This window comes from Parathielavia appendiculata (genome assembly GCF_033297405.1).
Source record: "Parathielavia appendiculata strain CBS 731.68 unplaced genomic scaffold N657scaffold_5, whole genome shotgun sequence".
Lineage (NCBI taxonomy): Eukaryota > Fungi > Ascomycota > Sordariomycetes > Sordariales > Chaetomiaceae > Parathielavia > Parathielavia appendiculata.
Genome location: NW_026944224.1, coordinates 1,563,588 through 1,585,136, shown reverse-complemented (window position 1 = coordinate 1,585,136; position 21,549 = coordinate 1,563,588). Strand labels below are relative to the sequence as shown.

General features: G+C 57.2%; 8 protein-coding genes across 8 annotated transcripts; 4 read left to right on the top strand and 4 right to left on the bottom strand.

Annotated features, from left to right (window-relative positions):
• Nucleotides 1–1,387: 1,387 nt before the first annotated feature.
• N657DRAFT_595714 (uncharacterized protein) lies at nt 1,388–5,771 on the bottom strand. The gene is made up of 3 exons (XM_062789984.1): nt 4,595–5,771; nt 3,053–4,529; nt 1,388–3,002 (listed from the first exon to the last, which is right to left on the bottom strand). The coding sequence occupies exons 1-3, from the start codon at nt 5,336–5,338 to the stop codon at nt 1,864–1,866; spliced, it is 3,360 nt and encodes a 1,119-aa protein (XP_062648417.1). The 5' UTR covers nt 5,339–5,771; the 3' UTR covers nt 1,388–1,863.
• A 267-nt stretch (nt 5,772–6,038) lies between these two features.
• Nucleotides 6,039–7,436, top strand: N657DRAFT_644890 (histone deposition protein Asf1). The gene is made up of 3 exons (XM_062792844.1): nt 6,039–6,381; nt 6,480–6,828; nt 6,912–7,436. Exons 1-3 carry the CDS (start codon nt 6,273–6,275, stop codon nt 7,291–7,293), a joined length of 840 nt encoding a protein of 279 aa, XP_062648416.1. The 5' UTR covers nt 6,039–6,272; the 3' UTR covers nt 7,294–7,436.
• A 69-nt stretch (nt 7,437–7,505) lies between these two features.
• Nucleotides 7,506–10,927, bottom strand: N657DRAFT_618012 (Nrap protein; the record flags this gene model as incomplete). Its single annotated transcript, XM_062790535.1, has 3 exons — nt 7,506–8,825; nt 8,940–10,631; nt 10,691–10,927. 3 exons carry the CDS (start codon nt 10,925–10,927, stop codon nt 7,506–7,508), a joined length of 3,249 nt encoding a protein of 1,082 aa, XP_062648415.1.
• A 284-nt stretch (nt 10,928–11,211) lies between these two features.
• On the top strand, nt 11,212–15,940 carry N657DRAFT_663628 (TPR-like protein). The gene is made up of 2 exons (XM_062795199.1): nt 11,212–11,601; nt 11,651–15,940. Exons 1-2 carry the CDS (start codon nt 11,483–11,485, stop codon nt 15,828–15,830), a joined length of 4,299 nt encoding a protein of 1,432 aa, XP_062648414.1. The 5' UTR covers nt 11,212–11,482; the 3' UTR covers nt 15,831–15,940.
• Nucleotides 15,912–17,087, bottom strand: N657DRAFT_663627 (uncharacterized protein). Its single transcript, XM_062795198.1, has 2 exons — nt 17,059–17,087; nt 15,912–16,996 (listed from the first exon to the last, which is right to left on the bottom strand). The coding sequence occupies exon 2, from the start codon at nt 16,766–16,768 to the stop codon at nt 15,983–15,985; it is 786 nt and encodes a 261-aa protein (XP_062648413.1). The 5' UTR covers nt 16,769–16,996; nt 17,059–17,087; the 3' UTR covers nt 15,912–15,982.
• A 308-nt stretch (nt 17,088–17,395) lies between these two features.
• On the top strand, nt 17,396–18,373 carry N657DRAFT_572281 (uncharacterized protein; the record flags this gene model as incomplete). The annotated part of the gene is made up of 2 exons (XM_062788879.1): nt 17,396–17,952; nt 17,992–18,373. The coding sequence occupies 2 exons, from the start codon at nt 17,396–17,398 to the stop codon at nt 18,371–18,373; spliced, it is 939 nt and encodes a 312-aa protein (XP_062648412.1).
• Nucleotides 18,374–19,150: 777 nt separating this feature from the next.
• N657DRAFT_571116 (NGG1p interacting factor 3) lies at nt 19,151–20,136 on the bottom strand (the record flags this gene model as incomplete). The annotated part of the gene is made up of 3 exons (XM_062788788.1): nt 19,151–19,803; nt 19,857–20,026; nt 20,075–20,136. 3 exons carry the CDS (start codon nt 20,134–20,136, stop codon nt 19,151–19,153), a joined length of 885 nt encoding a protein of 294 aa, XP_062648411.1.
• A 341-nt stretch (nt 20,137–20,477) lies between these two features.
• Nucleotides 20,478–20,935, top strand: N657DRAFT_572175 (bola-like protein; the record flags this gene model as incomplete). The annotated part of the gene is made up of 2 exons (XM_062788866.1): nt 20,478–20,568; nt 20,694–20,935. 2 exons carry the CDS (start codon nt 20,478–20,480, stop codon nt 20,933–20,935), a joined length of 333 nt encoding a protein of 110 aa, XP_062648410.1.
• Between the last annotated feature and the right edge of the window lie 614 nt (nt 20,936–21,549).

The window sequence follows — 21,549 nt, the reverse complement described above, 5'->3', positions numbered from 1 at the left end:
GTTAGCATCCGAGGGTTGGCAATCGAGGAGACGAGTGAAGCGGTTGCAGTTGAGGGAGAGAGGAAGTGGAAGTGGAAGAGGAAGAGTGGAAAAGGAAGAGTGGAAGAGGAAGAGTGGAAGTGGAAGAGTGGAAGTGGAAGAGTGGAAGTGGAAGAAATCCTTACTAAAGGCAAATCCGAGGAACCAAGTTTGGGATGGAAACCAGAGAGTGAAAGCTTGGAGTAAGAAGGCAGGGTGAATTCTTTGCAGGGAAAAACTCGCCCGGTAGGAGGGATTCTGGGGAAATGAAGGCAAGCGTTTGCAAATCGACCCGTTTGGAAATGGCTCTGCAATGGTTTGTGCTCTGACCGGATACTTGGGAAGAATTTTGCGTCGGTGTGCTCGTCTCAGAATGCTCTGCATGGTTGGCTCGGAGGAGGAGAGGTAGGAGGACGGAAAGCTCACCAGCTGCGGCGAGAAACCACCGCATGTACGGGCTTGCGATATCTCGTTACCGTCGGCTAGGGCAGCGTGTAGAACAGGGCAGGAGGAGAATGAGGGATGTAGATGCTTACCTCGGAGTTGTTGCGCAGTTGAGGAGCTCTGTTGATGGGTGAGGAACGTGAAGAGTGAAGAAGCTGGCTCCAGAGGCATGAAAGTTAATCGAACCAGCGGAAGGTCGGTCGTTTGGAGGAAAAAAAGAGGGGGAGGATGGAGGGCGGCTGGAGAAGGTTTTATAGCCGTAGCCAGGACCTCGAAACTCGGTTGCTGGAGCGATGGAGGCTCAGAACCTAGAAGGATGGATATGGGATGGATGGGGGCCGCTGGCAGATGGGAGCCACAGAAACGAATTCTCCTGCGGCAGTAAATTGAACATAAACGGCAAACGACTAAGTGTTCTTCTTCTTGCTATAGGAATGGAGGCTAAATGTCTTGCCAAAGGAGGAAGATCAGGTGTTACCAGTCCACCTTGGAGAATAGGCCTGAGAACAGGGAGGTTTGGACCCTGGGGTTATCTGGATCATGTTTCAACTATTGCTACCTGTCCATACTCGCCAGGCCGTCCAGCCCCTACCTATACCAGCTTTGTTATGGAAAGCCGGTATCATCGTTAATGAAGACGAGACTCTGTCTTCAACCAGAAGAAGGGCCCAGGATGACTCGTCAACGAGATACGAAAGGGCCAACTTGAACGCTGTCCACCCTCATCTACAAGGGAAGCGTTACCTTAACGAGACATAGAGGCCTCAAGCTTTCATCCGATAACATCTCGAGCCCGTCTCCTGTATGTTCTCGTTGAGTGTTGTTTGTTGATTATCCTTGCTATGCCTCAAGATGAGGTGTCATGGGAGCTCCGTAACATCCTCGGCACTCTTAACCCTCGACACTTCTTCGCAGCCAGTGTTGACCCGTTACAGCATCACATTCTCCAGGACAGACAGAGATCTTCTTGTCTCATACCAGATCAATCATTTTCCGCATCTGCCTATAGACTGCCTGTCTCCCTGCCAGCATACGCGTCATCCACCACCAAAGGGCAGGGTGACAGCCAGCTAGGTCATAGCAAACACTGCCACGCCAGGCCAAAGGTATGCCCTCACCTTCTCTTTGCTGTGGACGCGAACTTACGAGGTAAATGGCAGACCCTCTTTCCCAAACGCCATACGCACAACGAGCCACCCGAGAAAAGACCCCAGCAACAAATGCACCCAACCTCCTTTATACTATGTACAAAAACAAACAAGTCCATCAAGTTAGACAGGGTAAGGAGGCTCAGTATCCTCCCCGCTCATCCATGCCTATCGCCTGCCAACCAAGCATCTCCACCCCGGAGACCGATCAAAAATCACCCCAAAAGTAGCCCGTGCTCCTTCACCACCACTACTAGTAAGGATACCGGGGATAGCCTCCCTGCTGGGGGGGCGGCGGCGGCGCCTGAGCATACAAGTGATGCGGGGGCGGGGGCGGACCACCATAGCCCTGCTGGGCGACAGGCGGGGGCGGATAAGGCGGCCAGGCGGCCGGCGGGGCAGCGGCGGCACCACCATCGTACTGCATGTGCGGCGAGGGATGAGGATAGCCTGCCTGGGGAGGAGGATGGACCAGGCCCTGGGTGTTGTAGACGGCCGGAGGGGGCTCGTAGGATCCGCTAGATCCGGGCCGGATGGAGCTCTGCCTGTACGGGGCAGCAGCCGACGGCGCGGGGGGGAGGCGACTGCGAGCTGCGTCACCGACGTAGGGGCTGAGCGGCCTGCCGACGGGAGCGGGCGAATCGCGGTTCTGATAACCACCGTGCTGACCGCCGGGATGGTCTGAAGACTGGCGAGTGTTTTTCCACGTCGAGTACTCGGGGACTGGGGTATCGCGCAGCAGGTTGGTCAGATGGGCCGGGTTGAAGCGGTGGAAGTCGTACAGGTCAGCCCGGGGGATCTGGCTGAGGAGGAATGTGATGTCGCGCGCAATCGGGGCCGGGCCGGCGGCGTATGAAGCTGCGCCCTGACCCTGCATCCGGCGCTGCTGGTCCAGGCGGCGGCCAGCGGCACCTTTGAGTGGCGAAGCCCCGCGCTGGAATTCGCCGAAATCATTACGTTGGATTTTGCGCGGCGGCTCATCGAAGTCATCGGCTGGGAAGGGTCGCTTTGGGGAGTTGGTGGCAGGCAAGAACTGAGGGGCGGGACTAGCGCGGGTCGCGAAAGGCGGAAGGCGAGGCGAGTTCTGCAGGGAGGTGCCCTGCTCAATCGACGGCATCAGGAGTTTAGGCCTGAGTTGGGTGGTGGGTGACACGATAATCCGAGCGGCGATGGGGTCAAATTTCTCAGTAGAGTACCGGGCGGTGAAGTTGGTAAGCTTGGGATCCTCGGGGAAGAGTTCTGCCATGCGCTTCTCCAACTTGGTGATTTGAGCAAGCTCACCAAATTGGGACTCGTACTTGTGGAAGTATGCATACAGCGGCTTGGCTTTGTGCACAGTCTCAGGCTTCTGTGTCAGACGGTTGACGACGGTTTCGAAGAGGACGCGAGCATCTAGGAAGGTTAGCGAGAGGATAAGAAAACGGAAGAAGACAAGGACATACTAGTGAAGTCATCACGGGAATGAAGGTACTTGATGTTCTCTAAGGTGAAATACTCGTCCTCCGGGAACAGTTTGGCACCACGGTCAAAAATCTTGCCGCCAGCGGGGTCCTTGTAGATGGTCCACTCCAGCTGTGCCACGGCAGCATACACATCGCTGGTTAGACGACCACGATGACGAGCATCCTGGAACGCCTGCCGCATGCCGCCAAGCTCCGTGTTGGGCTTGCCTTTGCCCTGAATACGGCGCATCGCACGGATGAGTGCGATCCAGACAAACGAGATAGTCCGGGATAGAAGCTGAGTCTGCGCGGCATACCCTTGCTTGACGGCCCGGAGTCGGTCGTTCAACCTGCTGTCCTTTGCACTCGTGTCCGAAGACCTGGCATCCTCGTCCTCCTCATCATCCTCATCAGACTTGCTGGTGGCGTTCTCCCCAGCTGCCTTGGCGGCCTCCTCAATGCGCGCAATCTCAGCAGTCTCACGGTCCTTGACGCTCTTAACGATATCGTAGAGGGTGTCCAAGACCTTGTTGTAGGGGGCGCGCACGGCCTTGCCACGGGCAATTTTGGCCTCATCGTTCTCCTCAATCGGGTAGGTGGATTCGATGTAGTCAGCGTGCTTCAGCGCAAGAAGCACGCTCTCCGGATTCGCTTCAATGCCTCTGGTGAGGAAGTCAAGGCCGGCCGGACCGCCATCCTTGGCGGTGATGTTGTTGTCGAAGCACCATTGAGCAGCATCAACCCACATCTCGGGCCAGAACCGCAGAGCCATTAGGGCTTGGTTATAGACATAGAGAATGCGCTTCTGGTACAGATCGGGCTGGTCCTTGTCGTCTTTGAGATCCAAGGGGTCCGACTTCTCCCATGCGATCCACTTCTTCCAGATCTCAACTTGCTCCATGTACTCCTGGTCACCGTCGAAGCCAGGAGCAGGGGGCAGGCGGGGAAGAGTCGTCCGCTGCAAGCCCCGAGTGATGTTCTCAAGGGCCGTGTTCGCGCTTTTCGCTGACATGTACGAAGGAGATTTCTCGGCTAAGTACTTGCGGCCAGTCAGCTTGTTGAGACCCATCTCAAACTGGTCATACTCCTTCCACAGCGTGTTGACGTTGGCGATGGGCACACAGATGGCTCGCTGGTAGGCCTTGCGCAGCTGGTCCATCTTTTGTTGATCTTGCCATTGGCTCCCGCCGACTGTGCCGGGGCCGAACTTGATGAACTGGATATACTCGGCCCAGATCTTGCCGGAATCCTTGTCCAGGCCAATGTTGTCGATAACGAACTCGTAGGCGCGTGAGACGGTTTGGCGAGCATTGCCGCTGCTGTCGTTCAGGTCGTTCCTCCGGCGAATGTAGTCCAGGTACTTGGTCCACAGATTCACGTTCAAGGTTGACAGGAGAGACTTGCTGAAGATGAGCTCAGCTTCGGGGAAGTTGTTCATGTCCAGTTCCATCGTGAGGTACTCAGACCAGATATCAGCCTGCCCATATGTTAGCTGGAGCGCATAGACACAAGTTATGCCTCTGCGGAGATGGTTTAACTTACAGCTTGGGGAAAAATGGCAAGAAAGCGCTCGTAAGTTTGTCTCGATTGCTCAATGTCGTTCTTGGACCGGTGCTCAGCGATCAGAGCCAGCCATGCGTCCATTGCACCGCGGGGATCATTGCGAACCCGCTCCTCAAGCTGGGAGTTCTTGTCAACAGCGACTGGGCCAGCCGCGACCCCGAAGGCCGAAGGTCCAGCGGTGTTGTCATTCTCCGGCAGACCAGAAGATGTCGCAGCAGCAGCAGCAGCAGCAGCATTCACTTGAGGAGCAGGGCCGGCATTGGGATGGACGACTGTGGCCTGCCGGGCGGTGATGGGCTGCTGAAGAGAGGAGTGTGAAGCAGAGGACTGCGATGCAGCGCCCGGAGCAGGACCACTCGGTGCAGCAACCGGCGCCTCGTCCTCGGAGTCGGAGTCTCCCACTAGGAAGCCTCCTGCCGTCCGCGGCTTCTGCTTGACGGCGCGCTGGGGCGAAGGCCTGTGGGGGACCTGGTCCGCGGCTGGCTGGAGGGCTGCACCAGCGGCGGGCGCCGATGCTGGGTCGTAGGCACCCACATCGCCGGTGGCGCCATCGGGAGATGGGAGGTCACCTGAAGCACGCTGGGTCGGATCAACGGAATACTCTGCTTGAACTTGATCGGTGCTATGCTGCTGAATATGCTCTTGATTGTTGCCACCAGTCAAATCATATTCCCCATCTTCATCCCACCCACCGCTCGGGTGAGCAGGGTCGTAGTCGGCCATCGCGCGACCGACAGCTCTCTGCGCTGGCGAGGACTAGATCTGTCGCAATGGGGTAGGTTTTAATGAACGCCGAGAGGTGTCGCCGAGAACAATTGTCGAGGAAAACTTGGGATAGCGATGCCGATGTAGCGGAGCTGTGCCGGATGGTAGCGACTGTCGGGTCCCGGCGACTGCGAGTGCAAGGTTTGGTACGGCTCGATTTGGCGATTGTTGTGCGCAGCGGTGGGTAGAAGCTGTTAGGTCAAGAATGAGAAAGGGATGGCTGTCGCATGCTGATAAAATCGGGAGGCACAGGCAAAAAGAACGCAAATATTGATTATTGTGGTGATTGCAAACGCACGCTGGATGTAGATGCTCAAGTATTCACTATCGCATAGCGTCGCGGCTGATGCTATTGTGCTGTTGGTTCAATGAATCACAACAGCTTTCGACGAGTGGTATTTGTGAAAAGAAAAACAACGGGGATGTCTCGACATCGTCTAGCTTCTTTGGACGGCAACTGTGGCTTGCAGCACAAGCATCTCGTCAGCCACACGCCATGGACGGCGCAAGTGGGGCCGGACGCGTTCAATTTAACTCAGAACGCGACGAGAACCCTGCACGATGCAGTTCCAGACGCGACCGACTTCATTCGAATGTCCCAAAACGTACGCCTTCCGCCCTCAACAAGTCACGGTCTCATTTCCAAGGCATAGCAGCAGGGCCATAACAAATAGGGCTTGCCTATTGCCTAGCGCTTGCCCCAAACGCTAATCCAGCCGCTTGCGCTTTCCTTTCCTCGGCCATCCTCCCCGCCTCCTCAACGCGGCCATCACATCTCTTTTCTACAGCAACCTCCCGCCCTTTGCAAAACAGCCATTTTGCGCAGCAGTTTTGATCCTTTATTGTCACACATCACCACTCGAATCATCATCGGGCCACTGTATTCGCCAATATGTCTGTCGTTTCGCTTCTCGGGGTCAATGTGATCAACAACCCCGCCAAGTTCACCGACAAGTACGAGTTTGAGATCACCTTTGAGTGCCTGGAACCGCTGCAGAAGGGTAAGCCCACCATTCCTCACATCCCCCTCCCCCGGCCTTCTCTCCGTCCCTAGGCCATCGCGATGCATCGCGACAACTACTAATCACTTTTCTTTCAGACCTCGAATGGAAACTAACCTACGTCGGCTCGGCGCAATCGGACAACTATGACCAGGAGCTCGACAGCCTCCTTGTCGGCCCCATCCCCGTGGGCATCAACAAGTTTGTGTTTGAGGCCGACCCACCCGACACGCGGCGCATCCCCATCGACGAGCTGCTCGGCGTGACGGTGATCCTGCTGACCTGCGCCTACGACGGCCGCGAGTTTGTGCGCGTGGGCTACTACGTCAACAATGAGTACGAGAGCGACGAGCTGGCCAACGACCCGCCCGCCAAGCCCATTGTCGAGAAGATCCGTCGGAATGTGCTGGCTAACAAGCCGCGCGTGACGAGGTTTGCTATCAAGTGGTATGTTGTTGGTGTTTTTTTCCTCAGGTGAAGAGCTGATATAGGTGGGGTGGCGTTGCTGACGATTGTTTTCTTTGTTATAGGGACTCCGAGGCTTCAGCCCCCCCCGAGTATCCCCCCGAGCAGCCCGAGGCGGACCTCGTCGCCGACGAGGAAGAGTACGGTGCTGAGGAGCTCGCCGAGGAAGAGGAAGTTGAGGCCGAGGTTGCCGAGGTCAACGGCGAGGAGGCCGGCGACAAGGACGCCCATATGGACGGCGTCGAGGGCGCTGAGGGCGAGAACGTTGTCGACGAGGACGAGCTATCTGACGAGGGCAGTGTTGATATCGAGGGCGAGAGCGAGGACGAGCTCCTGGAGGAGTACGAAGCCGGCGAGGGTGAGGCTGCCGATGACGATATGATGGAGGTGGATGACAAGCCGGAGGCTGCCCTACAAAAGCACGCAGAGGAGGCCATGGTGCATTAGACTCGTGATGCTTTGGAAGTACTGGCAAGGTAATCGTTTTGCACGGGGTTGAGAGTAGGGAAGAGACATAGTTCATACCCTAAACGTTCTGGTTTATCCCGTCTGAAGTGGAAATTCCTATGATTTGATGTCAATTGCGTTCATTGAGATTTTCGACGGTCTTTTACAAGTCATGAATCCCTCACGTGCCTCAGTATGGTCGCTCTAACCAATTAAGCACCTTTCACCTCGATCTTGTCAATCAAATCCGCCCCTATCCTCGCAATCTCGGACAGTATCGCCTCCTTATTGACCTCCACATAATCTTCCTCTCCGTCACCATCCTCGCCACCACTGCTCCGCTTTTCCCCAGCAACAGGCTTATACGAGGTTGGCAGGTTAATCTTGAAAGTCCGTTTCTGCATCTGAGGATTCCAGATAGCACCGATAGTGCTGTCTTCAACTCCACCACGGAAGAAGACGAGTGGCCCGCCGTACGCCGCGCTCAGATGCTCCAAGAACAGCTCCGCAGGGTGCTGCGCGAGCGGCAGCGGCTCCAATCCCGTACGCTCATCGAGATTCTTGAACTTGGTCGGCCGGCCGAGACTCTCCCCTTCCTCTTGCGGATCAATCGTGGCATACGTCTTCAGCGTGCTCTTGACGGCCTTGCTGTTCAGGTGGATGAGGACGTCGTAGTCCTTCAGCGACGGCACAAACAGCATCCTGCAGTCGAGCTCGACCCCCTGCACCCTGACGAGTCGGGTGGCGGTCCTGGCCAGCGCCGTCATCCGGGTTGCGACGACCTTGGAAGGTTTCGGCTGGCCGTCGAGGGTCGTCCACGCGACTCCGCTCGGCTCTTGGGCCGTGGCGACGAAGAGCACGGTATGGTTCATGTTGGGGTCGATCTTGCGCCAGGCTTCCAAGCGCGTCGCGATCGATGACCGCTCTGCGGCGGACATCTCACCGCTCGTGTCGAGGACGAGCGGCTCCGAGCGCCAGTCCCAGTGGGCTAGGAAGAGCAGGGTCCGGTGGAAGCCTGTGCTGGCGCTCGTGGGGGCATCCCAGGGATAGGGCGTGAGGAATACGTGGAGGACGGCTAATTCGATAAACTCTTCGGTGAAGTGATAAGACAGCTTGTGGGCGTTGAACCAGTGCTTAACCAAACGAATTGTAGGGGACAAAGCTGGAAAGCGGGTTCCCGAGGTGGAGATGTATTGGCCGTGCAGGGGAAGATTGGTGTAGAGCCGCCTAAACGTCGCGAGCAGAGTCGTGGCGCGCTGTCGGAGATATTGCTCTGCGGTCTTGTCTTTGACCTGCCGCTCCAGGAGTGACTCCTCGAGGTCGCTGTGTATCCGAAGGCGGAACGAAGGTCCGGACTCGTAAAGCACGTCAAGGAAGGCAAGGTTCTCAGTTTCGTACTTGGCGTCTTCGAGTCCAACGTGCGTCTTGATCTCGGTAGGCTTGCTGCTCTCTAACAGCCTACCAATCATCAAGAGAAAGGCAATCTTTGTCCGCTGGATGGCGACCAGACTCTCGGGCCATTTACCCGATGCCTCAAATGATATGACGCACTCCAGCGGTCGAGGGCCTGACTTGGACGATCCAAAGGTCGGTGTTTTGACTGAGGCATGGCGGAGCTCGGGGCAGATGGGGGCAATCTGCCTGACACGGAGGGGCAGATCTTCCAGATCCCGGATATCGCGCTCGAGAGTGCCGAACGCCTTCTTCGCCACATTGAACAGGGCTGTGTCGGCTGGCTTGAGAGACAGTAGAGCAGGCAGGCCATTGCCATAAACAGTGATCTCATCGTGGAGTTGTCCAATTCGCAGGTGCAGACCGAGGACGTAGCGCATAATCTCTTCGCAGAGATCAAAAGGCGTCGTTGAGGTCCAGATCAAGGTCTCCCGGATGGTGTCTCGCTCGAAACGCCTGAGCTCGGACTTGTCGCTCCAGAACCGGCGAAACCTTTCGCACTCCTCCTTCTCTTGCGCGCTTGGCCCCGCGGATGGCCCACGGTCGACGGTCCGCGCCATGTTGACAGGATCAAAGAGGATGCCGATTTCCAACGGTGAAGTTTCCGGTGCCTTGGGCTCCTCCGTGAGCGGCCATGTTGGGCGAGCTTGGGCTTGGATGTGGATTAAGCGAGCCCTCTGCCCCATTTCTTTGTCTGCAAGCGCTCTTTTCAAGATCCGGTATACTTTGGTGCTGAGCTGCCATGTCTGGCCCCGGGCATCAGCGCCCGTCTCTTCCGATGCCTTGTCAAGATTTATACGCGCAATCAAGTCATAGCTGTGTGAAGGCACGTCGGTTTTGAGAATGAAGATTGGGTTGAATTGGTCAGCCGTGCTGTCAGCGAGTAGACTGCGCGTCCATCTCGCATGTTGGTGAAGCAGAGCGGCGGACCACGGGCCCATCTTGAAAGCAATGTTCAGTTGCCGGGTGGAATCGTAAAGGATTGGACCGTGTTCAAGAAGAGCTTCCAGATCCGCGTTTCCCGAACCGAAGTCGCAAGGCTTCTCTGCAAAGTTGGTCACCGAAAGAAATTGTATAAGGGCTTTGAAGAGCTGAGTACTGCTCAGCGAGGCAGACAGGGCGGCCTGCCCTTTGCTCTCGCCTCCCTGCAGAAGGAGAGCAAGCAGCACCGCCCACTCAAAATGGCCAAACCCGCCCTGCGAAATGTCCCCCCCGAAACCTCTCTGCTGCAACCAGATGCGGCCCAAAATACAGGCATTCTTGAACGCCGCACATTTCTTCTCTGCCTGCTTCAAAACCTTGAGGTATGAGAGGAAGCAAGTCTCGGCGACTAGAGTCGAAGTGTAGAACGGCGTGGGTTCAGTCGAGGCGTTCGCGACTCCTTCGCGGCCCTTGCGAATCAGCGAAGCTCCAAGGTGAAGCTTTGCCTTGGGAAAGAACCCATCAGGCGCACAGGGGATGATTCGTATCCTGTAGTCCAGGGTCTTTTTGTCCAAATCCCTGGAATTTGACGCGGTAGGCTGGATGGCAAGGACTGGACACAAGTGGTTTCCGTTAAGTTGCTCGTACGACAGCTGAGCCTCGCTCCCCAGCTCTTTTTGGAGCGCAGCGGCAATTACGGCCAGATAATACGCTCTCTTGTAGAAATAGCGCAGAGCCAGGTAGTCCTTCTCCTGCAGAATTTCCTGGGGCAGGACTAGGACCATGTCGACGCCGTGGCTCTTCTGCGTAGTGATCATTGTCTTGGAGACATAGCTGCCCACGACGTTGAACTGGGCAGGCTTGGCGAAGGCAACCTTGTAATTGGTGTTCTCCTGGGGCCGCGGATCGGGAAATGGGACCTTGATTTTGTGTTTTTTCTCGAGCTTGAATGCGGCCTCGGCAACCTAGAAGGCTAAGGTCAGCGGAGCGTAGACCCTAAGCGCAATGGGGTCGTGTCCCGTACCGGAAGGGGTTCATGGGCCTTGATTCCCTCAACGACTCCTTTGATCCGATGCAGAAGGTCGTCGGCGCCCTCAAGAGCAGCTCCGTAGTCCAGGCGCACCGAGTCTAACAACTCCTCGGTCTCCAACACGAAGGCCCTCGACCTGGAGACGCCTGTCGAAGCGGCCGATTCCAGGGCGACATCGGTAGCATCTTTCTTGTGGTTGAGTTTCCGTCGCTTTGCCGGAGCTGAATCCATCTTGATGCAGGCTGTTGTAGAAGGCTACTCAGGCGCTCAAGGCCGGTTCGTTGTCTCTGGGTCGAATGCAGCGATCTTTTTTTCAGGGATTAACGATAAGATAATGAACATGGCAGCTTCAAGGTTCAGGCACGGAGATTGGAGGTTACTTGTCCGGCGGGGTGCCGTAGCAAAGCTGCACAGTGGTTGCTCAAATCCTCGACACACTGTGGGCTAGCTGTCACTTGTCAGTGAACTCAAGATATTGAGCTCTGGGACATAACATTTACCAGACATTCACAATAGTCTTCTTGATGCTGGACTTATGAAAGCGCTAGACTCCAGCGACTAAATTGCGATTGGAGTCTTTCGCAACAACCCCTGAATTACACTTCGAAGGACACGCCCTGAAGTGAAAGCCCCACTCGCGTCAATCCAAGCCGTACTTCTCAACTCATATCGTCATTGCAACCTGGAAGCGACTCCCGTCTTTCGCTCATCGAGCCATCTTGCGGGCAAGCGGTACTGCACAACTCAACTTGGAGCGGAATTGCTCTCCTTTGCCCGGCTGGCGCCATGTCCGGCACAAAGGCCTTGCTCAAGGCCGTCAACGAGGCTATCAAGCTGCAGAAATGGGACGAGGCCATTGAGGCGGCAGAGGATGTATTCCAGAAAGACCCCAAGAATTATCATGCGTACGTTCATCTTCTCAACTCCAGGTACGCGGCGCTGCTGACCTTCCAGACACATCTTCCTCGCTTTTGCCCTGGACAAGAAGAACCAGGTTGACGAGGCGGAGAGCACATACCTAGCAGCAACCAGGCTCAAGCCCGCCGATCCCCAGGCATGGCAAGGCCTCATTAAGCTGTACCAGCGGCAACGGGGCAGAAAGCTGAAACAGTATCAGCATGCTGCCCTCAAGCTCGCCGAGATTTTCCGGGACGCCAACGAGATGTACAAGTGCCAGGACGTCGTCGACAAGTTCATCGACCACGCCCGGACCCAAGGCGACCGCGCCCAGTATGTGGATGCGCTGGACCTGATCCTGCCCGAAAGCCCCATCTACCCAGCCCTTGAAGGTCGCGTTCCCCATCCGGCCAAGACGTACGAGATCCAGGCCCAGATCGTCGAGACTGACGAGAAGAAGCGGATAAACACATTGATCGGCGAACGTCGCACTCGGATAGGCGCCCGCGTCAGCGAGGTGACCGTCGAGGTCAAACGCGAGGTCTACAGCCAGAGCAGGCTGGGCTACATCTATGGCCAGCTCATCAACTGGGTCACTGACGACGATGTGCGCCGGACCTACGAGGAGAAGCTCCTGCAGTACTGCTACGAGCGCCTCGTCGCCTGGCCCCCGGGCGAGCAGAAGGAACGGGAGGCCGCCAATGTACGGAAGCTGGCGAACGATATGGTCATCATCAGGCACCCGTTCAAATTCGCCTGGGACCTTGCTATCAACTGGCAGGATCACAAGGATATCAAAGACTGGGATGTTACAGTACTCCGCCAGTACTGCAGCTTCTTCCCAGACAGCGATCTCAATCGGGTCATCATGGCCTTTCTCACGAGCGACATCTCGCCCTTTCCGAAAGAACCCACCCACCAACCTGCTGCGGCCGCCAGCGCCGAGAGTGAGGACGAGAGCGAGGATGACGAAGCCGGAGGCGCGCCCACAACCTATGTTCCGCTGACCGAGGAGGACCGGCTACTGATGATTATGGAAGGCGTCAGCAGCGCCGACTCGCTGTTGGCGCTCAGGCTGGCGGGCGAATACTACCAGCACGTTGAGGAGCACGAAAGCAAGGTCGAGCTCATGCGCAAAGCATTCGACTACCTGAAACTGGAGCGCTCTAGGACAGGGCTGTCATTTCAGAACACCGAAGATGCCTTTTCTCTTTATCTTGCAACGTCGCTGGTCTACTACCAGTCACCGCGGCATCACCAGGAAGCCAAGAGCCTGTTCGACGGCGTGCTGGCGCACGATCCCTCCTCGACGACCGCCTTGATTGGCGTGGGACTGATCTACGAAGAGGAGGAAGAGTACAGCGAGGCCATCGACTTCCTGGAGCGGGCCCTGCAGCGAGATCCAGATAACCTCCGCGTTAGAACTGAGGCTGCTTGGGTCAAGGCTCTAAGGGGGAACTTTGAGGCGGCCCGAAATGAGTTGCAGAGCTGTCTCCCGCTTCTGACCAAGAAAGGGCAGGTCAACAAGGAGCTCCTTGCACAAACTCAATACCGTGTTGGCTACTGCATCTGGAACCTGGACACGTCGAAGGCGGCCAGGAAGAGCCGGAGCGGAGCATATTCTTGCTTCCTTGAGGCGCTTAAGAGTAACCTCAACTACGCGCCCGCTTACACCAGTCTTGGCAAGTACTACGCCGACTACGCCAAAGACAAGAAAAGGGCGCGCCGGTGCTTCCAAAAGGCAGTAGAGCTCTCGCCATCTGAAGTCGAGTCGGCGGAGAGACTAGCCCGGTCCTTCGCCGACGACGGCGACTGGGACCGTGTCGAGCTCGTCGCCCAGAGGGTGGTCGACTCGGGTAAGGTTAAGCCGCCGCCCGGCTCGAAGCGGAAAGGTATCAGCTGGCCGTTCGCGGCCCTCGGCGTGGCAGAGCTCAACAAACAGGACTACCGCAAGGCGATTGTCTCGTTTCAGGCAGCCCTGAGGATTTCACCCGATGACTACCACTCGTGGGTCGGGCTCGGCGAGAGTTACCACGGCTCTGGCCGGTATATTGCTGCCACGAAAGCAATTTTGAACGCCCAAAAATTGGAATCGTCTGCAGATGCCAATGTACCTGGGGAAACGTGGTTTTCTAAGTTTATTCTTGCCGACATCAAGCGCGAGTTGGGCGAGTTTGACGAGTCTATCTCCCTTTACCGCGAAGTTGTCGCCAGCCGCCCAGATGAAGCTGGTGTGGCGATCGCCTTGATGCAGGCTACGGTGGACAGTGCATTGGATAGTCTTGATAAGGGCTTCTTTGGCAAGTCGGTCGACCTCGCCGTCGAGACAATAAAGTTCGCGGTGCAAGCCCCCGCAGCCATCAAGGAGACGTTCAACTTCTGGAAAGCCGTTGCCGACGCCTGCTCGTTGTTCTCAAGCGTCCAGGGTCGGCTGGCGGAGTTCCCAGCGGACCTGGTCCAGGAACTCCTCGGTGATCCTAGCGGTTCAGAGGAGATCATGGATAGGGATGGAGTTGGCGTTCGCACCAACGGCGCCAACTCTGCCGAGGGCAAGATCGGGGCCGAGTTGGCCAGGGTCCTACACGCCACAATCCTCGCGCACAAGCGGGCGATCCAGCTGTCGGCGAACGACCTGCACGCGCAGGCGGTCGCTTACTACAACCTCGGCTGGGCAGAGCACCGCGCCCACATGTGCTTGCCAATGAAGTTGAGGAAGAAGGCCACCAAGTACCTGAAGGCCTCCATCGCGTGCTTCAAGCGGGCGATCGAGTTCGAAGCAGGCAACGCCGAATTCTGGAACGCTCTTGGAGTGGTTACCAGCACCGTCAACCCCTCCGTCTCGCAGCACTCGTTCGTTCGAAGCCTGCACCTGAACGAGGCCAGCGCACATACCTGGACGAACCTGGGAACTCTGGCCCTGCTCCAGGGTGATATTCAATTCGCGAACGACGCATTTACGAAAGCGCAGTCGGCCGATCCTGACTACGCGCACGCCTGGCTCGGACAGGGCCTCGTGGCGCTGCTGCTAGGCGACAGAAAGGAAGCCCGTAGTCTGTTCACGCATGCCATGGACATCTCGGAGAGTTCCTCCCTGGCAAGCCGACGCCACTTTGCCGTCTCCATGTTCGACTACATCATTGAATCTCCCTCCGACGTGCCCGTAACCCACTTGATCCAGCCCATCCTCGCCCTCAGCCATCTCCAGAGTCTCAACCCGCAGGAGCTCGCCTACGGCCATCTAGCCGCCCTCTTCCAAGAGCGAACCCACGAACACACCCGCGCGGTCGCCACACTCGAAAGGATCTGCGCCGCCGTCGAGGCAGATTACGAAGTGACCGAGTCGCCAGACTCGCTCACGCGGTTCGCCATCGCCAAAGCCGACCTGGCGCGCGCCCACCTCGCGGCAGGCTCGTTCCGCGACGCCATCGAGGCCGCCGAGCTGGCCATTCAGCTGAGCAGCAGCAGCAGCGGCGATGACGACGACGATCAGTCAGAAGGCAAGGAAAGCGAGAGCGAGCTCACGGCCGAGGAGCGCCGGCGCGTCCGCCTCGGCGCGCATGTCACGCTCGGCCTGGCGCGGTATTACCTGCGCGAGGTCGACGACGCGGTCGCGTGCTTTGAGGATGCGCTCCGCGAGTCTCACGCCGAGGCAAACCCGGACGTGGCGTGCGTGCTGGCGCAGGTGCTCTGGGCGACGGGCCGGGAGGAGGCCAGGGAACGGGCGCGGGAGGTGTTGTGGGGTGTCATTGAGACGGCACCGCACCATGTGCAGGCCGTGTTGTTGCTGGGCGCCGTGGCGCTGCTGGATGAAGACGAGGAGGGCCTGGAGGCGGTTGTCGCCGAGTTGCAGAGCTTGAGGGCTAGTGACGAGGGGGTGACAGCTGAGGACCAGAGGAAGTTGGGCGAGGTGTTGAGAGCCGTTGCGGCGTTTGGGAAGGGAGGGGATGTCGAGGAGGCCAAGGCGAATCAGGCTAGGGCTGATGTCATGTTTCATCCGCACTTGCCGCATGGGTGGGCGGAGTTGGCTGGGATGGGAGGAGAGGAAGGGAAGAGTGCGGCTGGAATGGCGTTGAGGGTTGCGGTCAAGGGGGTGGCGCCCAGGGGGGATCTTGGGGCAGAGGATCTGGCGACTGCGTATGCCGGGACGGGACGCGCTATGGACGCGCAGACGGCGGTTATGGTTGCGCCGTGGGAGAAGGCGGGGTGGCAGGCGCTGGGTGAGCTTGTTAATGGGTGAGCTTGTTAATGGGTGAGCTTCATGTTGTTCTGTCACAGGGTGGATATAGTTATGCACATCGATGATGGATTGAAATGGAATGCGAGATGGGTATCATAACATGAAATCACAACCTCCCGCTGCCTGCCCTTCCTGTCCCTAGGAGCACCAACTCATCCCCTCCTCTCAGCCCCAACGGCCTCCCTCAACCTCGCTAACCGCCCATCGACCCATGCCCGATGCCACGCCTCCACCTTGCCGCCCAGCACCACGCACAGCGCAGGGTCCAGCAACACCACCCCGCGCGCGACGACCGTCCCCGCGCGCAGCAGGATCTTCTCCCCGATAAACGTCTTGCCCACGGCCAGCCTGTCCACCCGCTTCAGCTCGAGAGCTTGCACCGTCTGCCCCTTGCAGTCCTGCACCAGCAGCTTGTGAGTGATGTTCTTGCTGCTCGCCACGCCCTGTTGTTGCTGTTGCTGTTGTGCTTGTCCGCCTTGCTGATTCTGCCCCTGCGTGCCATCCCCGTCGCCATATCCGTCCTCGGCGGTACTACCCGGTGTGGGCAGAGTGGGTAGCCGCACAACCTCGCGTCCCCTCGTCCCCTCCCCGCGCGCGATCGCTTCTAATTCCTCGACTTGCTCCCACCGTGAACGGGTTAAGTCCTCGATGTCTAGCACCTGCACTACTACGTCTGTGGGCAATTCTGTCTCGCGCTTGGTGGCGTGGGATTGTGGGAGTTGTGGCGGGAGGGAGTGGGATGCGACGTAGCGTAGGTCGAGCAGGCCGAGTGTCGTCAGGTCGCTTGCTAGTAGACGGGTGCGGGCTGTTGCGAGGAGGGAGGCGAGTGGGGGCGGTGGGTGGCGGGTTGATGTGAACTGGGTTTGGAGCCAGGTCAGGGAGGGAAGGGGTAAATTTGTTGTGGAGAGGGAGGATTGGAGTTGATGGGGGATGTCCATTTTTGTGCGTTGTTGGTTTTGGATTTAGGTGGCGGAGGTGGTGATTGGGTTGGGTTGACCCCAAGGACTCGGTGATTGTGATAGATGGGGTTTGGGGGGGCAGAGGGCCGCCTTGTCTCGGGTGCTTGAATGCGAGTCGAGGTTGTGATACGGAGAGCAGGTATAGCTCTATGTTTGCTGGTGCATGGCTCATAGGGCTTTGGGAGAAATGAAAAGATGGTCCCAGCTCTGTGGATCATGCTAATTAGTAAATAATTCGGCCACAATTTTGGTTGTTGTCGATCTCTGACCTTTCCTGGAGGCTGTTTTCCTGTCCAACATTGGCAGTTTGAAGCCCCAGTCACGGTCGACAGTTTTGGAATTCCATTTACTGTGGGGTTGATGAAGCCCTTGCAGCGCGGCACGTTCCCGACTTCCTAGCGTGACCCACAGCGGCGGGAAGCTCCACTTTTGGAGCGCACCTCCTGTCACCTCTCAGTTGTCACTTTACCACATTCATCAGCTTCATCGACTTTACATGACCTCACTGCCTGCTGCTTAGAAAACATCCCATAGTACTGTACAGCTTCGTACGCCATCACACGATTAAACAAGCCTCTCACATACCTCGCTACTGCAACAGCCAGCATGTCCACAATCGCCTCTCCGCGGGACCCCTCGGGCCCCTTCCCGCGGCGCACAAACTCCTCCATCATCACGCCCACCTCGTCCTCGCGACCAAGCCTCGACGTCCCAGCCTCGGCCTCAGGCTCTCCCAACCCCAACATTACATCCACCTCCACCAACGCCCAATCCAAACGCGCTAACCGTACCGCCCTGCGCGAGTACTACAACATTCGCGCCTCCTCCTCCCCCACCACCACCACCAACAACAACAACAACAAGCCCCTCCCCTCCCCACCAACGGTTTCCATAACCGACCCCTCATCCTCCTCCTCCTCCTCCGTACCAATACAGCCGTCGTCAGAGCTCGACAGCCCGGACTTTGACGCGCAATCCTACATCGCCCGCCTGCTCTCGACGGCCTCGCTCGCCGACCTACTGCGCACCTACACGCGCGTGCTGAGCGAGATGCGCGCGCTTGACGCCGAGAAGAAGGCGCTCGTGTACGACAATTATTCCAAGCTCATCGCGGCGACCGAAACGATACGCCGGATGCGGGCTACGACTACCGAAGGGGAAGGGTTGGGTGGTGGTGGAGGAGGAGATGGTGGTCGTGGTAGTGGTGATGGGGGGCTGGAAGGGGTTGTAGAGGGGATATACAAGATGGCTGTTGAGTTGCGGGAGGGGTTGAGGGTGGTTGTGAAGCCGCCTTTCACTGGTGAGGTAGTAGAGTGTGGGGATGATGTTAAGAGGAAGAGGGAGAGGACGAGGGAGTTGGCGAGGGAGGTGGTCAAGGTTCCTGGGCGGGTGAGAAGGTTGATGGAGGAAGGGAGGGAAGAAGAGGCGAGGAGGGAGTGGGAGGTGCCGAGGAGGTTGTTGGTGCGGTGGAAGGAGCTTGGTGTTGGAGGGGACGAGGTCGGGGCGTTGATCGAGAAAGGGGATGCGGCGTTGAGGGCGGGTCAAGAAGGGCATAAGAGTGAGATGGCTAGTTCAACGACATGAGCGGGTGTATCGAACGACTTCGCGGTTGGGGCAAATCTTGATGCGGTGTGCGGCGGGATGACGACCGATAATAGGGAACAAACGGGTTCAGAGCAAATTCGCGCCGAATCATCATAATATTTCGGCGTAGTAACGACGAAGATGGATGTGGATTGCTGCCAGGATGAGACTACAATGATGGTGTGGGCAGCGACAGAAGCATGGGAGGCAACGTGGTTGTGAAGAAAGGGAGCATCGGCGAGCGGGCCTTTGATATGGAAGGTCTCCAGGCCAGACTGCCACCACCCCTCCCAATAGAGCCAACACCGAGTTGTCTCAAACTGTATTGGGCTCGACGTCGGGGAGGAGCCCTGGTTGGAACTTTTAGCAAACGAGATCGCCGGGTCCGACTCCCACAGGAGAAGTAAATATACCAGGGTTTTTCGTAGCCAACCACTTCTATTCAACACGCGCGGGCATAGGGCTGGTTGGTGAGTTTTTGCACCTTTTCCTGTGCAAACATTACGTGGCCTAAAGCTGCCAGGTCCTTGAATTCGATCATAACCCGTTACAGAATAAAGCGGTCAAAGGTGCTGATGCTGTCTGTCCCATGTCCCTCTCTAAGCAGTCACGGTAGTCGTACTGCCGGCCTTCCTTTGCACGCGAACAGAGCATAGAGAGATGTAGGTAAGTAGGCAATTGCTGCCATCGCTAATGTACGCAAGGTACAATGTAATTGTGTACCCATCGTACATGCCTCATGCCAAGATGATTGTTTTCGTGTCTTTCAACTAGCGTTCAAGCGCTTGTTTCCGGCGTCCATATCTCAAATGGATCCTTGTCTTCTTCGCTGACCAACACCTCGGCCTCCCGCACCAGGGCCCTCTGCAGCTGCCCTTGCAATACATCCCTCAAGAATCCCCGCTCGGAGTTGCTGTGGAACACAGTCAGGACGTACTTGCCCAGCATTGTTAGGCGCAACGCGTTGTGATGCGTCATTTCTCCGGTTACATAAAGATCTGCATCGACGTCTTTGAGCACGTCGTACCCGGACCCAGCACACAACGCGACGGTGCGGATCTCATGCGATGTCGTCGCCGCCGGGCCCGGCCGTGCCACCATGACGGACGACATACCGAACTTGATGGCAAACTCCGTAGCAAGCTTCTCGAAGGCGACAGGCCCGTTGAATCGAACTAAGCGTCCGTAACCTGCGCCCTCGAAGCCTGCTGGGACCGTGCCCCGAATCGGCTGGACAACGGACCGGTATGTAGAGATATCTCTGATACCATCGAGGATGTCGGCGAGCCAGTCGTTGATCCCGCCCGGGGCGGCGTCCAGAGCGGTGTGGGGACTGTAGACGGCGATGTTGTTTTGGGCCAAGCGCAGGACGATGCTTTGATGGGGGTCGTTCAGGGTGATGGACTTGAGGCCGCGGAAGATGAAGGGGTCTGTCTAGGTCAGTATGGAAAGGAAACCCGGGGGAGGAATGTCTGTGGCGTACGGTAGCTCACAATGACAGACACGTTTTTGGAAATGGCCTCCTCAGCAACGCGCAGGGTCAGGTCGTTGGTGAGCAGCACCCGCTTAGGGACCCTGCCTTCAGGAGGGTCGATGTTTTCTAGGAGCAGGCCAACATTGTCCCATGTGCGGTCCGCGAGTTCCTCGGGGTATCTAGTGCAGGTTAGTAACAGGCTAGAGAGTAATGTATGTTTTACTGACAGAGCGCGCATGGCCAGGACGATCTGGCGGGTGAAGAGAGGGCTTTGGAGAGTTGGCTCCATGCTGTATCGCCTGCTGCAAATGGCTGGTCGGACAAATTGTGCTGCCGAAAAGAATCGAGACACCCTCTGAGCAGATTGGGCAATTCTCATTTGAATGAGACTGACCTGAATTAAGTAAAGGGTTCAGATTTCAAGTACAATGTTTCTGTGTTATTGTTCAATCCCTGAAAACTGAGCTTTGCTTGAACTTGGTAAGGGAAAGCTGTGTAGACCCTAACCCTGCTTCATCTCTCCTCAGCTGTGTCCGCCAAGCAAGTTGGCGGGGCTTCGGCCTATTGCTTTCCGCTGTCGCACCCAGAGCTCTCACACTCTTCGCTATCACATCACCACACATTCACACCATGGCCCAACCGGCGATAACAGAGGACTCACTACGGGCCGCTCTCACGGAGCGCCTCAAGGCGACTCATGTCGAAATCCAAGATATGTCTGGTACGACATCAACCCCACGAGGCTCTGCCCTGACGTCATCCTGGGAACCCCGCGATGGCTTCACGCCAAATCGACCCGCCGACATGTGAGCTCAGCTGACATGGCCTACATTTTCCACCCAACAGGAGGCTGCGGCCAGGCATTCACGTCGCTCGTGGTGTCGCCCGAGTTCGCAGGCAAGAATTCGCTGAAGCGACATCGGCTGGTGAACGCGGCTCTCAAGGATGAGATTGCCCAAATACACGCATGGAGTGCTAAGTGTCAGACGCCAGAGGAGTACGAAAAGGAGATGGCAGATACGGGCGGAAACGACAAGCCGCCACTGGACGGGACTGAGGGCGGGAAAGTGGCCGGTGTGAGCGAGTGAAGGTGGCAGTGCAGGTGTGCGAGGGAGTTGAATAGTCAGTGCAAGGCAGGTACGCTTGGTTGACGGCTGCGTTGTCTCGTTCGAGTTTATAATGTATGAGAACTGCGTAACCAGCGATCTGGACTCCAGTGGTTGAAACGTTAGTAGGAAACAATCGCTTTGCTTGGGAAAGAGAGCCGTATCTCTTCGGAGATGCCCGCCTTCCGAAAACGGCCATCGGTGAGCCCCGAGCAGCCGAGCAGCAATTCAATTCCCCAAGCAAACACCGAGAACCACGCATGCACACTTCGAGCGTCTGGATACACATCCTTCGGAATTCCCAGATTCCGTGCTTCCAGCACAGTGCCTTACGCCCCGAACTAGTTCTCCGAAGGCAATGTCCCGTGGATATCCGCCCACCTGCAGAATGTTCTATGATAGCCAGTCACTTGCGTTGCAGCCTCATCGTCCCCCCACCGGTGATCGGTGACCTTGCACCTCCGCTGCTGTCGCCGGACGATGCTATCAGCTCTGATTTGTCAGTTTGCTCCAGCTGTTCGCCTCGCAGATCAACCATCTTATGCGGGTTGGATCCATTTCAGATCATGGAGACTGACAAGGCTGAGGCACATGAC

What these genes read in the sequence shown, in the direction of transcription:
- N657DRAFT_595714 (XM_062789984.1), bottom strand. Translation starts at nt 5,338, where the DNA reads ATGGCCGACTACGACCCTGCTCACCCGAGCGGTGGGTGGGATGAAGAT. An exon ending in TTGCCATTTTTCCCCAAGCT is followed by an intron (nt 4,530 to 4,594) that starts GTAAGTTAAACC and finishes ACATATGGGCAG; the next exon opens with GCTGATATCTGGTCTGAGTA. An exon ending in TTCCCGTGATGACTTCACTA is followed by an intron (nt 3,003 to 3,052) that starts GTATGTCCTTGT and finishes TAACCTTCCTAG; the next exon opens with ATGCTCGCGTCCTCTTCGAA.
- N657DRAFT_644890 (XM_062792844.1), top strand. Translation starts at nt 6,273, where the DNA reads ATGTCTGTCGTTTCGCTTCTCGGGGTCAATGTGATCAACAACCCCGCC. An exon ending in CCTGGAACCGCTGCAGAAGG is followed by an intron (nt 6,382 to 6,479) that starts GTAAGCCCACCA and finishes CTTTTCTTTCAG; the next exon opens with ACCTCGAATGGAAACTAACC. An exon ending in ACGAGGTTTGCTATCAAGTG is followed by an intron (nt 6,829 to 6,911) that starts GTATGTTGTTGG and finishes TCTTTGTTATAG; the next exon opens with GGACTCCGAGGCTTCAGCCC.
- N657DRAFT_663628 (XM_062795199.1), top strand. Translation starts at nt 11,483, where the DNA reads ATGTCCGGCACAAAGGCCTTGCTCAAGGCCGTCAACGAGGCTATCAAG. An exon ending in GACCCCAAGAATTATCATGC is followed by an intron (nt 11,602 to 11,650) that starts GTACGTTCATCT and finishes CTGACCTTCCAG; the next exon opens with ACACATCTTCCTCGCTTTTG.
- N657DRAFT_663627 (XM_062795198.1), bottom strand. Translation starts at nt 16,768, where the DNA reads ATGGACATCCCCCATCAACTCCAATCCTCCCTCTCCACAACAAATTTA.